This window comes from Globicephala melas, chromosome 2 (genome assembly GCF_963455315.2).
Source record: "Globicephala melas chromosome 2, mGloMel1.2, whole genome shotgun sequence".
In the NCBI taxonomy this organism is placed as follows: domain Eukaryota; kingdom Metazoa; phylum Chordata; class Mammalia; order Artiodactyla; family Delphinidae; genus Globicephala; species Globicephala melas.
Window position 1 is genome coordinate 37,180,259 of NC_083315.2, and position 14,644 is coordinate 37,194,902.

The following is a 14,644-nucleotide window of genomic DNA, read 5'->3' on the forward strand; positions in this document are numbered from 1 at the left end:
CGGGAGCTGGCTTCTGTCCTGGTGGCCTGTTGGTGGGGAAGCGGCTTTTTCTCTTCGAGTGGTGGGAATTCTGGGGCCTTGACCTGCGCCCCTTTCTCACGGGCTTGGAGCTCTGCAGGTGGCCATTCTAGTGCAAAGGATAGGCTGGGGCTCCTCTGGGCCCCCAGAGAGGGAAGCCTTGTAGGGAGCTCCTTCTGAGGGAGGGGTGAGGACCGGGTCCCCAAGAACCATGGAAAGAAGCACTCGCAGTCACCTCACTAAAGAATATTCATTTATTTATAATTATTGCTAAGTAAACTTCTCTTTTAAACAGGAACATAAAAACACAGTAGGGCTTTGCACAAGTGGAATTTCTAAACAGTTGGTTTGTATACACGTCAAAATAAGTTAGAATGGGATTTGTCCAGGAGTTTCCAAGTCACCCGAGAGGCTGCACGCCTCTTTTGAAAAGGTTGGGGTGGGGTGGGGGTGGGGACCGGAGCCTTGCCAAGACCACCGCCCACCCAGCTCCAATTGTGAGTTGTGCTGCTTCCTTCTCTCAGCCTTGCCCAGGTCCAAGGCACAGGGCATGGGGGGGCGTTCAAGTATTGAACCTTGCAGAGGGCTGGTGCTGATGGCGGGGCTGGGGGCAGAGAGGAGAGCCCCACCCTGGGGGCCAGACCGTCTCTCATGGGTTTCCAAGACCAAGGCCACTGCACTGGCAGGGAAGAGGAAGAAGAGGAGGTACAGGGTTCTTTTTGGTACCAGGGGAGAAAGAAGTTGTGGGAAGAGGTAGTTTGCGGGGATGATGCTTCTGCTCAGCAGGAGAAAATGTCTTCTACAGTGACGGGGTCACTGCCACCTGAGGGTCATCATGGCGGGCACCTGGGAGGCTGGGGGGCCTCGGGGTCTGGAGAGCCACAGTCGGGGCGAGGCTCCCGTGAGCCCCAGCCCTCTTATTTGCTGCTTAGCATGAACTCTAGCAGAGAAGGAAGGGGCACCTGGCTGCCTGATCCCGAGGCTACCTTGTCCTCCCCTCCGTCCTGATCTCAGCCACCCTGAGGCCTGGCTTGGTCCTTCACTAAGGATACGGCCTTGGGGGCACCTCCCTCCTCAGCCGCTCCCCGCTTCCTGGTTTCTGGGCTGAAGCTGGTGGCTTCACCTCCTGTGCCTCTGGGAATGGCCTTGCCTGCTCCCCTCCACGGAGGCCGCAGGGGGCGAGTGGGTGGGCGTCTGGGTGCCCCAGCATTCCTGAATGTGCTCTTTCACCGCCCTGGGCCTGCAGTCTTCAGTTCCGGGGCAGGAGCTGGCGCGGGGACCGAGGAGATGAGAGCGGGCTGGCGAGGGAGCGAACCGTGGGCTGAGCAGGGGCGGCAGCCCGGGCCGCTGCTCTGGGTGGTGCAGAGCAAGTCACTAGCCGGAGGAGCTGGGAGAGGGTGGACGGCCTGCCGGGCTCTGCCTCCTCCTGCCTCTCGCCTTGGCCTCCGGAGGCTTCCTGCCAGCAGCTGAAGCCCCAGGGCCAGACCGACAGTGCCTTTCGAGCCCGAGTCCCGCCAGGGCAGGCCACGCTGCTCTTGGTTGGGGAGGCACAAAGCACGCACAGCACACGAGAAAGCTTCCGCTGGCAAAAAGAAAATGATCTCCATCAGAAAAGATAATAGGTGACACAGAGTTGGAAAGGAGAAAAATAAATTACCTTCAAAATACCCCCCTTTGCTCAAAAAACCTTTTTTTTTCCCTCTATGGTCTTCATTTTCCTTTTTAAATATGTTGCTCTTCCTGGGACCCTGCTGACTCTTGGCTGTCCCCATCCTCAAAATGGATACTTATTAGACCTTAAATAAGAGGAAAACTCCAGGCCCCCACCCCTACATAGGCCCTCCTTGGCCTCCTTAAGGACAGCCCCTCTTGGTCCCCAACGACCCCATCACTGGTCCCCCCACTCAAGGGGCCTCCATCTGTCTTTGTTAGTGTGTGTCTGACGCAAGGCATGTCCTGGCTTTGTCGGGGGACCCTGGGGTGGTGCCCCACTTCGAGACAGAACTGGATAACAGTTTGCTGAAATCCACTTTAGGGACGCCCACTTCCAAACAGGGCTGTAAGATGCGAGGCTTCTGGGGGTCGGCTGGAGAGGACGGTAGCTGGGGGTTGGGCTACACCCCGCTTTCCTAAGGCCAGGACCAGGCCGCATGCACACCTGGCTGGAGGAGAGAGCGGGAGGCACCAGGAGGTAGAAGGCAGAGGGCCCTGCCTGGCTGTCCATGGACAGGATGGGGGAATGGGCTCTGGGCCTGGGCTTTTTGCAGCCCAGGGGCCGGTGGGGGGTAAGGGTGGGGGGCAAGGCTGACCAGCACAGGAGCTCAAACATCCCTAGAGGCAGGAGAGGGTCCAGAGGAGAAACAAGACATGGCTCAAGAGATCTCCCTCCAGTGACAGGAGCCCCGAGGAGCCATCAGGATGGCCCTGCCCACACGGGCCGCCCCAGCTCTGCTGGGCCTGGAGAGACTAGAGAACCTATGCCCTTGTGACCTGTCCCCAGACGGCCCCCATCTGCATTTCTCCCACAGCAGCAGGCCAAGGAGACCCAGACCTGGGCCTCCCGTGTTACCCTTCCTTCCCTAGGATGCCTGGGGCCTGTGCCTGGTTCACAGCTGAGGCCAGTAGTACAGTCTCCATTTGGTCTACAAGTCCCTAGTGGTGCAAACGACTGAGTGGGAGGGAGGGCTCAGGACAGTGGGGCAGTAGCTTGTTTTTCAGCTGCAGGAGGTGCAGCCTGCAGCACATGGGTCTCCCCCCACGCCCCACGCCCTCCTTGCCCCGTCCTGGGTGGCCTGGCCTGTGCTATAGCACGTTGTAGTAGGCCATCTCTTTCATGGCCTGTTCGGTGAGGACGCTGGCCTCGGCGCTGCTGTCCACACCGGCGTAGGCGTAGGCGTTCTCCTCGAAGTCCTCGATCTCCTGCTGGCTGTCAAGCTCGGAGGGGTCGGTGCCCGTCAGCTCCATCATGGGGTCTGCAAGAGAGGGCACAGTTAGGCCTGGATGCTGCCTGTGGTCACTCCCACACGGGAAGCAGAACTAAAGAAGTCATTGCCAGTCACTGCTTCCAAAAGACTCTCAGCTGCCTCCTCTGCCCTCCTGCTCTGGGAGGCCCCCGACTCCCGTGGCTTCTCAAATGTGTGCCGAGTGGGTACAGGCTTGGACTTGAACTCTTGGGGTCATCCCTCTCTTGTACCTCCTGAGTCACTAAGCCCTTATTTATTCTTCGCAACATTACTCATTAGTCTCCTTTGCCATATGAAAGCCTCCTGTACTATATCATGTCTGCAATACCACTCGTTTGGCACCTACTGTATGCCAGGCACTTCACATATATCATCTCATGAATGCTCACAGCAACCCCGTTTAGGAGATCAAAAGGAAGTTCAGAGAGGTTAATCACCTTGCCAAAGGGCACCCAGCAAGTGCTGTTGTTTTGATCCACTGTGCAACTCTACCTCACTTGGCTGGAGGGCGCTGTTTCTCCTCTGACCTGGCGCCAGTTCTACCCAGTGGTATCCTCAGGCCTAGCTCTCCAAGGCCAAGCACTCAAGGTAGGTTAACAAAGACGATGAGATAAAAACTCTAAGAGGCCTCTTGTAATTTTATCAAATTGAAATCTTTTATAAAGCTCTTACTGTTGGAACAAAAGCCAGATAGAAAACTCCACAAAGGAGCTTGGGTGGGGCTGCCTTCCAATGAGTTATGGAGGGAGGGGGGCCCAGGGTGTGACCTGGGGACCTGGGAGTCTTGCTGGCAGGGACTGTGGCTGAGCCCCAGTGTGCATTCTGCCCCTGTCCATCTGGGATATGTGATGTGTGTTTGGGGAGAAATGGACCCCAGCCCAGGGGTAGCCCTGATGAGTCTAAGGCAGGGTTTTCCAACCTTGGCATTATTAACATCTTGGGCCATAATTCTTTGTTGTGGGGGACTGTCCTGTGCATTGTAGAAGGCTTCCCAGCATCCCTGGCCTCTATCAGCGAGATGCCAGTAGCATTGCCCCCGCTGTGACAACCAAATGTCTCTAGACATGGCCAAATGTCCCTGGGGGGCAAACTCACCCCCAGTTGAGAACCACTGGTTGAAGGGTAATCCCACTCATTGCCAATGAGTGGCTCAGGGTTAGGGATGGGACCCAATTCTGGCCAGTGAATCATGAGGAAAGGCCGCTAGTGAGTTCTTAGAATGTTCTTATTAGTTTCACAGAGCAAAGGAGAGCAGGCTCTTACTCTTCCAATGGAGGTGAACAAGGAAGCATATTGCCCTAAAGGCCACTGGCAGCTATTCTGCGACTATGAGGAAAAGCACAGCTAATAATGTGGACAGAGAGAGGGAGCCTCACCCTGTCATTGTTGAGGGGCTGAATCAGCCAACTTTGAAGACAGCCTGGACTACAAGTCATTTCTTAATTTATTGCTTTACTGTTTAAACCAGTCTGAATGGGGTGTCTCTTACTTGTGCCCATAGCATCTGACTTTATAAAATGAGGCCAGCTGTCCCAAATCTCTTTCAGTTTAAATTTTATTTATTTATTTTTTTGTGGCCGCACGCACCACATGGCTTGCGGGATCTTAGTTCCTTACCAGGGATCAAACCCCGGCCCTGGGCAGTGAGAGCATGAGTCCTAACCACTTGACCTCCAGGGAGTTCCCTCAGCTGTACCAAATCTTATAGCCCCTAGGCACTTTCTTCCTCAAATCCTAGTGCCACACCTTCATACCACATAGTTGATTAAAAACAAGCTAAATAAAGACCCTGGGAAAATTTCTACCTCTGGGTCTCTGTTATCCTCCCAACCTCCCTTTATTAACTCTATTTGGCCTGTCCAGTTGGCCCCAGGGAATACTCTGTACCATTTTTTACAAAGATGTTGATCTACCTCCTGAATTACAGTCCTATCGTTTATTGGGTGGTTCCATCTAGACTGTAGGCTGCCTTCCTCCTGCACAAATGTCAAGCCTGAGCTTCTCAGACCAAGGTTATACGTGAGTGGTGGGTGGACCTGGGCCCCAGCCATTCCCGTGCCAATCCCTGCTTTACTTTCTGTCATCTGGTACAATCAGGAACAAAGCAACCCTAGGCATCCCTGGTCAGGTGCTGACCTCAGGTGGAAACAGCTTAGGCCTTAACCACCCCCTGGGAGCGAGGTGTGCAGGGACAGCTACTTCCAAAAGGACCAGTCCTGCTTTGGTCCCTCCTGGTGGGTTAGCTACCTGGCATGTCCACTAGAGTACTGGCTCTCAAACTCTACTGCGCATAGAATGAACTAGGTGCTTAAAAAAAAGTCCGGATCCTGGGCCACACGCCAGATCAGTTACATTCGAATCTCTGTGGTTGAGACTCAGGCATCAGCATTTTAAAAATTCTCAAAGTGATTCCAATGTGCAGCCAAGTTTGAGAACAGTTCTCTGGAGTCTAGGTCAGAGGTTCTCGAAGTGAGGTTCCTGACCAGCAGCTTCGGTTTGACCTGGGGAACTTGTTGGAAACGTAAATGATCCGACCCTACCCCAGACCCACAGAATCAGAAGCTCTGAAGGTGGGACCCAGCAATTTGTTTTAACAAGCCTGGAGTGATTCTCATGCTCCCTTGCTCAAGTTTGAAAACCATCACTTTATTCAATACTTCCTCAAACTTTCCGGTGCAAACAAATCACCTGGGGATCTTTTGGAAATGCAGAGCCTGATTCAGCAAGTCTGGGGTGGGGTGGAGCCTGCCACTCTAGCAAGATCCCAGGTGATGCAATACTGCTGGCCCTAGAACCACATTTTGGGTAAGAAGGGGCTACAGAGCAACTATATGCAGCCAACAGCGTTTCATCCTCACCCAGAATGGAAAACTGATGACATCTGTTTCTGCCAGAACACTCCCGGCCATTCACTGCTCCAAAACTAAATCAGGGTTATTGCAGCATCCCCCAGCATCCGATTGACTCCTAGAAAGTAACCTCACATGGCAAGTCAACTCACCCGGTGATTGTCGGGGCACATTCCCAGCTAATTTGTCTCAGAAGGAGCACCAGAAAGTCAAATAGCTCCAGACTATACAAGGAACCTTCCTGAAGTGTGGTTGGCTTCTCCTTCCTGTAGGATCTCTCAAGTGCCTCCTCCCCATGAGAGGCCAGAGCGACCACAGTTCTTCCAGTACTGACCAGTGTTGAGGGGAGCAGCTATCACTAACATGTAGGGATGTTATAACCAACAGCCAATGAAACCTCTACCAACTGCAGAGGTAAGGACACTTCTCCTGAGTATGTGGGCTACATTCTTTTTGGCAGGCACTACGAAGAATGTGACTGATTGTATATCCCTTTTTGCCTTGGCGACTAGGAAGCTCAGGGCTCCCCTCTGCATGCCCATAGGACCTCCCATGGTGTACTTGGGGTTGTGACCTCACCTGGCTCTCCCTTATCTTTACAGTTGCCAATTTTCCTTTTGTTACTTTCTTTCCCATCCATTTAAAAAAAATGTCATCTCTCAGTAATGATCTTGCATGAGTTACCTAACTTCTCTGTCCTTCAGTGCCTGCATCTGTAAAATGGCGATAATAACAGAGCCAACCTCACTGTGAGGGTTACGTGAGTTAATAAAGGCCTGGCACACAGCACTCAACAAGTTATTTTTATTATTGTTTATGTGAGCCCTCGTAAGTCCTCTGAAGAATACACAAATATCCCATCATTATCACCATGGTGACCCTCCAGGGTGCTCCCTCTCCAGACCTGAGCCCACCCCAATGAGGTCTCAGGCCTGGCCAGCCTCCCCACTCCCCTCACTGGACAGGAGGCTCCTGAGTGTGCCATGACAGTGCCGCTCCTGCTCTGTCCACTGCGTGTGGCCCACCCACCTTGGCTGTCCAGGCCGATGTCCATGACGCCGTGCTTGACCTTCATGTGCCGGCTCAGGTTGCCCTTGAGGTTAAACTTGCTGGAGCAGTAGGGGCACTTGAAGGGCTTGCTGCCCGCGTGCAGGTGCATGTGGCCCAGCAGGTTGTACATGCGGTTGAAGGACTTCCCGCACACCTGGAACACACCCCACCCGGCCTCATCAGCCCGGGAACCCGCGCTCTCCGGACCCCCAGCCACTCCTACCTCCACGGCTGGGCCGGAGTCCCATCGGCTGTGGACAAGCACTCACTTCGTCCTTTCCTATGTGACCCCAGAGGCCGAGGACTGAGCCACTCCCTGCTGGTCACCGTTCCTGTGTGTCTGCCCCACGATCCCTGAGCTGAAGCTGTCAGAAACCCAGGGCTCGGATCTCCGGGTGCACTGAGTCTCGGGTCGGGGCTCTTTCCCTGCGGCTGTACCGTTACCTTCACCCCCTCCTCCAATTCTCAAAAAACAACCTCAGTAGCTTGTAGGACCTGAACCCTCACCGCCCACCCCAACCCCCAGAGCCCAGGCAGTTTCACCCAACCAGGGCTCCCTTGCCCATACCGGGTCCCGGCTGCTGCCGTCATGCTGAGGCCACACGTGGGGAAGTCCCACCTGGGGGCCCGAAGGCCTGGTACCTTGCATTTGAATGGCTTCACGGGCGAGTGTACAATCATGTGGGTCTTGAGGGTCTGCTTCTGCACGAAGGTCTTGAAGCAGATGTGGCACTGGTAGGGCCGAACGCTGGTATGGATTAGCATGTGCCGCTTCATGTTTGCCTGCAGGGTGAACTCCCGGCCACACACCTCGCACTTGAACTCCTTCACACCCTGTGCGGGGTGGGAGCGACGGTCAGGGCCACACAATGGACACAGGCTCTGGAAGTGCGTGCGTGTGTGTGTGTGTGTGTGTGTGTGTACCACAGGGTCAGTGCTTCTGGGAAATGACTTCCTGGGGATGTTCCAAACAGGGGCCACGTGTTTGAAATGCCCAGGAGGATGTTGGGGAAGAACCATTTACTATGGAAAGCATTCCAGTGATAGGGAGAGATCGGCTGGGTCTTATTGTTCTGACCCATACACCTGCTGTCTCCTGCCCAAGAGGGCAGGTGGATTTGTAGGTCTGCACCAGGGCACCGAGGCAAGCGTGTTCGTTTGCACGTTAATTCATTCATTAATTCATCAACCATTTACCAGGCACCTGCTATAAGCCAGCATCACATCAGGCACCAGAGGCCTCTGGCCAAGAAGTCACAGCCTTAGCCTGGGGGCCTGGATGGCTTCCTGAGGTCAAGATGCATGTATATATTTTTCACCTCAATGCTGTCTCTCAGTGGTCTTTTTGGTTCACAGACCCCTTTGAGAGTATGATTAAAGGTATGAGCACCCCAGGAAAAATGAAAAAACATTCAGGTCTGTGTAGAATTTAAAGAGTTCTCAAACCTCGGAGCCCGTCCGCGACCCCTGAGAGTGTATTCTAAGCTTCTCTTGTGATAAGAACAACCTGTAGCTCTTGTGGAACATAAAGCCTCTCAGGCCCCTCCCTGGAGATTCAAATTCCCACGAATTTTTAATCCCAACTGGTTCCACAGGTGATTCTTATCACTGATGGACTTTGGAACACAACCCCAGGAGACAAAGATTCCAAGGGAAAACCCTCTGGTTTGGATGGTCAACACGCTTTTCCATGGTCTGGAGGTGACCCCCAGAGCAGGACAGGGTGCTGTGTGCACAGGAAGCACAATGTATTGTCTGGGGAGAAAAGTGAGGACAAAAGTTCCTAGAACCCCAGTAATTTAGTAGAACTCCAGTGGCACAGACACATTTCTGTGGTCATAGCTGCTGTCCCAACTGCTTGTTTGGTACAAAGTTTCATGTTATAATTTAACAGTTCCCGTGTCTATTTCTCTCAGCAGACAGGCTGTGTCTCCTGTCTTGTATGCTTGCTTGACAGAGCGAAGATGATGTGTATGACCACGAAGGGGCCCTGCCCTTTGGGATGGTGTGCGCATGTGTAAACTGAGGCTGATAATGGGAATGTTTTCAATTTTATCAGCCTTTGATTTTTGCTTTTGCCTTTTCTTCACAGTATTATTTCTCTTTTAACACTTTGTGGACTTGGGAGGGATTTTTAAGTCTCCTAGTAGAGGAGAAAGATGGCAAATATATAGCACGTGTACTTATCACTTTGCACTCTCCCCACCCTCAACCCCTGCAACCCCCAACTCCCCACAGGCGGAAAGAATCAATCATCTGGTTTTACAGCTGAGCCCAGATTCAGCTTCAGAATCCTTCTTAACATTACACTCTAGGTAGCTACACCAATTGAATGAGGAGCACCTGCAATGAAACCTAAGAATCACCTCTGCTCCAGCAGAAAGAGTTCCCAGGGCTGGGAAAGGCTGGATTCTCGGCCTGGCAGGCTGTTTCTTCCCTACTCACCGTAGTGTCCACTGTGAGAGATAAGGACATGAGTTTGACCAGGAGTGTCTCTAAGTCCGCAATTATGGAGAGTGGCAGCTCTAGGCATGTTCAGCTTCAAGGAGTGAAGTTGGTTGGATTTGGGGTGGAAACCATGGGTCAGGACAAGTGCCAGAGTGGGACTGTGGGACCTGAGAGGCCTCATTCCCCTTCTGGATGTAAGAGCCTCTTAAAGGAGGTGACGTTGGCTGAAAGGCAGGGTGGCCAGTGGACTGAAGGAAGAGGAAGGTAGGGGAGAACTGGTCAAGTTTATGTCTAGGGACACAGTGGAAAAGGACAGTGTTGCTCCACCTTCTGTCCCCACAAGCCACTTTGCTTCATTTTGTCATATTCTAGAACCAATTGTACTTTTCCATAGCAAATATTTTTCCTTACATCTATTCCCTTTTTTTTTTTTTCGTTACGCGGGCCTCTCACTGCTGTGGCCTCTCCCATTGAGGAGCACAGGCTCCGGACGTGCAGGCTCAGCGGCCATGGCTCACGGGCCCAGCCGCTCCGCGGCATGTGGGATCTTACCAGACTGGGGCACGAACCCGTGTCCCCTGCATCGGCAGGCGGACTCTCAACCACTGCGCCACCAGGGAAGCCCACATCTATTCCCTTTTAAGATGAAATATATTTAGCATTTTCCTAAAGGGAAGGCACACAGCTTTTGATAGACTCGTGTAATTACAGGGAGCAAAGGAAGCCCTCTGAGCTTCTGACCATCTATCTCATCCACCTCCCCGTGGCACCCTGCCCTCTCTCCGGCCTTGGTCCTCCCAGCCACAAGATAGAGAATCAGCGATTCTCCAACTGTGCTCCTTGGGTCCTGCAGGGGTTCCTCAAACATTTCAGTTAAAAAGTTTTAAAATGAGTCAAGTTTTACTATTTAAAAAAACTAATTTCAATTACATTTTTTTCTAACACTCATCAAAAAAATATAACTATAAAAATGAGAGATGGTCACCACCTAAAAGATCTCAGGCAGTGCTTCGGGAAGCACTGGATGAAAGCACGGCAGGAGGAGAGGGCAGAGCCTCAGGCCTGGGGCCAAGCCCCCAGCGGGAGGCGGGGGGGAGACCCCAGGGGCCGGGCCCTTGCTGGGGGAGGCCTGTGGCGTCCTTACCTTGTGGGTGAGCGAGTGCTGCTTGAGGTGGTGGATCTGGCTGAACTCCATGCCGCACTCGGTGCACACGAAGGGCCGCACGTTCTGGTGCTTGAGCATGTGGTTCTGCAGCTGGCTGCGGTAGTGGAAGGACTTGTCACACTCGAGGCACTGGTAGAGGGTGGGGCCCTGATGCGAGGCCAGGTGGCGCTTGAGCTGGGTCAGGGTGGAGAAGTCCAGGCCGCACTCGACGCAGACGTGGCAGCGGCCGCTCTCGTGCTTCACCTCGTGGGCCTTGAGCTCGCTGGGGTAGGCGAAGCCGCGGCCGCAGAAGTGGCAGCTATAGGGCTTGACCTCCGAGTGCAGCAGCATGTGGCGCTTGAGGTGGCTGGTCTGCGTGAAGGCCTTCTGGCACACCTGGCACTTGTGCGGCCGGGTGCCCTGGTGCGTCAGCAGGTGTGTCTGCAAGTGGCTGGGCTGCTTGAACAGCTTGCTGCAGTGCGGGCACGAGTGAGGCTTGATGCCATTGTGGCCCAGGATGTGCGTCACCAGGTTGTACTTGGATGTGTAGGACTTCTCGCACATGCGGCACTGCCAGCGCTTCTGACGGTCGCCTGCCTCCACCAGGTACGAGTCGTCGATCTGCACGTTGATGTCCAGCCGGTCCAGCTGGGCCTTCTTGTGGCGTTCCACCGTCGAGCCGGCTGCGTCGGCCTCAAACTCGCCTGCCTCCTGCCACACGAAGCCCTGTTCCGGCTTCACGGGCTCCGGGGACTCCATGGTGGGGGCCTCAGGGTCGCTCAGGGGGGCCAGGTGCGGCGGCTCAAAGCCACACTCCGTGGGCAGCGCCTCCGGCCCGGGCAGCGCCATGCTGGGCTCGGGGAAGCCGTCCTGGGCTGGGTCAGGGAAGTGGGGGTCGAAGGGGGCTACGTCCAGCTCTGGCCGTGGGGTTCGGGGCAGGTGCCGCAGTGTCCGGGGCTTGCGGCTGAAGACGCTGAGGTCGATCATCTTGACAGCGCTGCTCTGCACCAGGGCCTCGCAGCCGCCACTGGCCACCTCGGTGGGGGCCTCTGCTGGGCCCGCATCCTTGTCGTCGCCGGGCACGGACACCTCGTAGACCTCCTGATCCTCTTCCTCCTCCACCTTCTCAAACTTGACCTTGGGCACCAGTCGCACGGGCGGCCGTGTCTTCCGCCGGGTGTGCTTCTCGAAGGCTGCCTCCACCTCCAGCACCTCCTCCTCTGCCGGCTCCTCCAGGGCCCGCCCGTTGCAGGCCAGCTGGTAGACATCTGGGCCCGGGGCCCGGGGCTCCCCCATGGCCGCCCCGGACAGCTCCGGCCCCAGGTCCGGGTAGAAGGCTTCGGCGCTTATGGTGGCTCCAAAGAGCTCATTTTCTGAGACCAGGCCCAGCACGGCGGCCTGAGCCAAGGACAGCACCACCACAGCATCCGTCTGTGTCCCTGAGTCCATGAAGCCCTCCATCCCGTGGCGGCTGGCTAGGAGGGCATCGCTGCAGAAGGAGAAGGGAACGTTAGCACTGCCGCTCAATGTTGCGCAGACAGACAACAGACAGACAACAGACAGACAACAGACACACTCAGCAAGGGCTCAGCCAGTTTTGGGCGTGTCTGTCCCTGACGCCTTTCTATTCCTGCCTTGGGAACAGGGCACACTTGTAATTATGGGGAGCAATGATAACCCTCTGTGTATCTGATCATTGCCATGTCCTCCATCTCCCAGTGGGATCCTGGGTAAGCCCTGCCCCCTTGCTGACCTCAGTCTTCCCATCTGTGATACAGGGTGGTTGGATTTCCTCAGTGGTTCTCAAACTATGTTCTGCATGTCCTTCAGGAGTTCCAAAAAAAAAAAAAAAAATCGGATCCAAAATTGCAAAATATAAAGATTCTGCTATTTTAAAAACCCATCTACTCAAATGTAATATATACCTCATTCCTGCACATTCAGTAGGCCCACTGGCTTTGTTGCCAAGGTATAATTAATTTTGCACAGACCTTGAGACTGTACAGTGAGGTGTTAAACAACTGTCACCATTTGTAACGGCTTGGCCATGTGAATGTGGTCTTTTGGGTTTTTTTTTTAATATATTGGGCAAAAACAAGGCAACACACAAAAATCAACTAGGTGCCGAGGCCGATCTCAGACAGCAGCTACCTCCTGTCGGCCCTGATGCTAAATGACTGTGCCCATCACAACAGGTCACTGTTCTTGATTAGCTAAATGTTAGACATTTAAATACCTAAATTTATACCGTGTAAAATATAGCTTGTGGGGACTTCCCTGGTGGTGCAGTGGTTAAGAATCCGCCCGCCAATGCAGGGAATACGGGTTTGAGCCCTGGTCCGGGAAGATCCCACATGCCGTGGAACAACTAAGCCTGTGCGCCACAACTACTGAAGCCCGCGCACCTGGAGCCCATGCTCCGCAACAAGAAAAGCCACCACACTGAGAAGCCTGCGCAATGCAACAAAGAGTAGCCTCCGCTCGCCACAAATAGAGAAAGCCTGTGCACAGCAACGAAGACCCAACGCAGCCAAAAAAAAAGATATTAGTGGGTTTAAAAAAAAAAACATGTATAGCTTGTGTCTGATTTGTACACTGGAATTCCATGTGAGATCTGATTTGAAAGAAGGGCTCCATGATGGCTACCAAGTTTGAGAAAACTGGCTGAAATGAATGCTAAAACTGGCTCCCAGGGCTTCCCTGGTGGCGCAGTGGTTGAGAGTCTGCCTGCCGATGCAGGGGACACGGGTTCGTGCCCCGGTCCGGGAAGATCCCACATGCCACGGAGCGGCTGGGCCCGTGAGCCATGGCCGCTGAGCCTGCGCATCTGGAGCCTGTGCTCCGCAACGGGAGAGGCCACAACAGTGAGGGGCCCGCGTACTGCAGAAAAAAAAAACAACAAAAAAACTGGCTCCCAGGTTCACAGCTATGCTCTCTGATCCAACAGGTGTTTCTAAAAAAGCCAATGAGTCCACCTATCAGGGTCCAACCCACTGTGCATCAGCTTCCTGCCTTCATAGAGGCTCCCGGTGCACCAGTGCCCTCCGTGTAGCCCGGCCTTTGCACAGGGATTCTCCCACCCAGGTGCCCTTTCCCCAACCCCGGTGAGCTGCCGGCTCCTCCCACCAGCGCCCCAGGCTTCCCTCAAATTCCCCCTGTTCCTGGGGCTTCCCAGCCCTCCCTGCCAGCCCGGATGTGGAAGGGCCTCCTCCCTGGCCTGGGATACTCATCAGATTGTACCCCGCCTCCGGCTCAGTGCCCAGCACAGCACATCAGAGGCACCCCATAAGGAAGGGGAAAGGAAGACAGGACTGGGGTGGCTCCTGCCTGCCTTGCTGGCTCTTCTCCCAGGGCCAGGGTCAGGTGCATGGCCGGCGGCGGCCCTTCCTCAGGAAACCAGCTCCCGGCCTGGTGCCTCCCTCCCCCCACAGGCCAGAGAAGCTTCCCCTTCCTGAAGCCAGCTAAAAATAAAATACCCCAGGGAGGAATTTAGCCTCCTTGAAACAGACACTAAAGATTAAGCTATTAAGCTTAAACCAGGGCTCTCATGGAAGGGGTCAGATGGAAGGAAACCTTTGGGTCCACCTGGAACAGGCTGGGGGGTTAGCCCTGATTTAGAGCCCACCTCCCACCCCCTGCTGGAAAGAGCACCCAACTTGAGCTTGGCCTCAAGTCCCAGCTCTGTCGTGTACAAGTGACTAAGCAAAGTCACTTCAAAGTCACTTCTGCGTCTCAGTTTCCCTGTCCAAAAATGGGGATGGAAACACCTACCCATGGGAGGGTTGTGAGAGCCCAGAGGTCAGAACATAGATGAAGGGGGTTAGTTAATTATAAAGCCCTCACCAGATGTAAAGCGTCACTATTATTTATCTGCCCAGATCTCTGGAAGCAGCCTTTTCTGATGAAAACCACAGAGCTAAGAGACTTCTCCATTCTGGGGCCCGAAATTCAAGCAAAGGTTTGGGTGATTCTGTGACAGCCTCTAGAGACTAAGAACTCATTCACTGATTAGTGCAGCAAATATTTGCTAAATCCCTGCTATGGGTCAGGCCCTGTGCTTGGAGATGTAAGGGAGATGAGGACACCCCTGTGGTGTCCAGAGATGACCCCTGTGCCCACCGGAGCCCCTGTGGGGGAGCATCACTGCCTTGGATGGCAGCGGCCCATCTGAC

General features: G+C 54.3%; 1 protein-coding gene across 6 annotated transcripts in view; it reads right to left on the reverse strand.

The window, feature by feature from the left end:
• Positions 1–258: 258 nt before the first annotated feature.
• ZNF710 (zinc finger protein 710) overlaps positions 259–14,644 on the reverse strand; it is a 63,804-nt gene continuing 49,418 nt past the window's right edge. For all 6 annotated transcript variants that reach the window (XM_030878624.2, XM_030878620.2, XM_030878621.3 and 3 more), the window contains 4 exons: positions 10,473–11,961; positions 7,523–7,714; positions 6,860–7,034; positions 259–2,990 (listed from right to left, as the gene is read on the reverse strand). In XM_030878624.2, the coding sequence (XP_030734484.1) occupies positions 2,821–2,990; positions 6,860–7,034; positions 7,523–7,714; positions 10,473–11,933 (1,998 nt within the window). In that variant the 5' untranslated portion in view covers positions 11,934–11,961 and the 3' untranslated portion in view covers positions 259–2,820. The remainder of the gene's footprint in view (positions 2,991–6,859; positions 7,035–7,522; positions 7,715–10,472; positions 11,962–14,644) is intronic.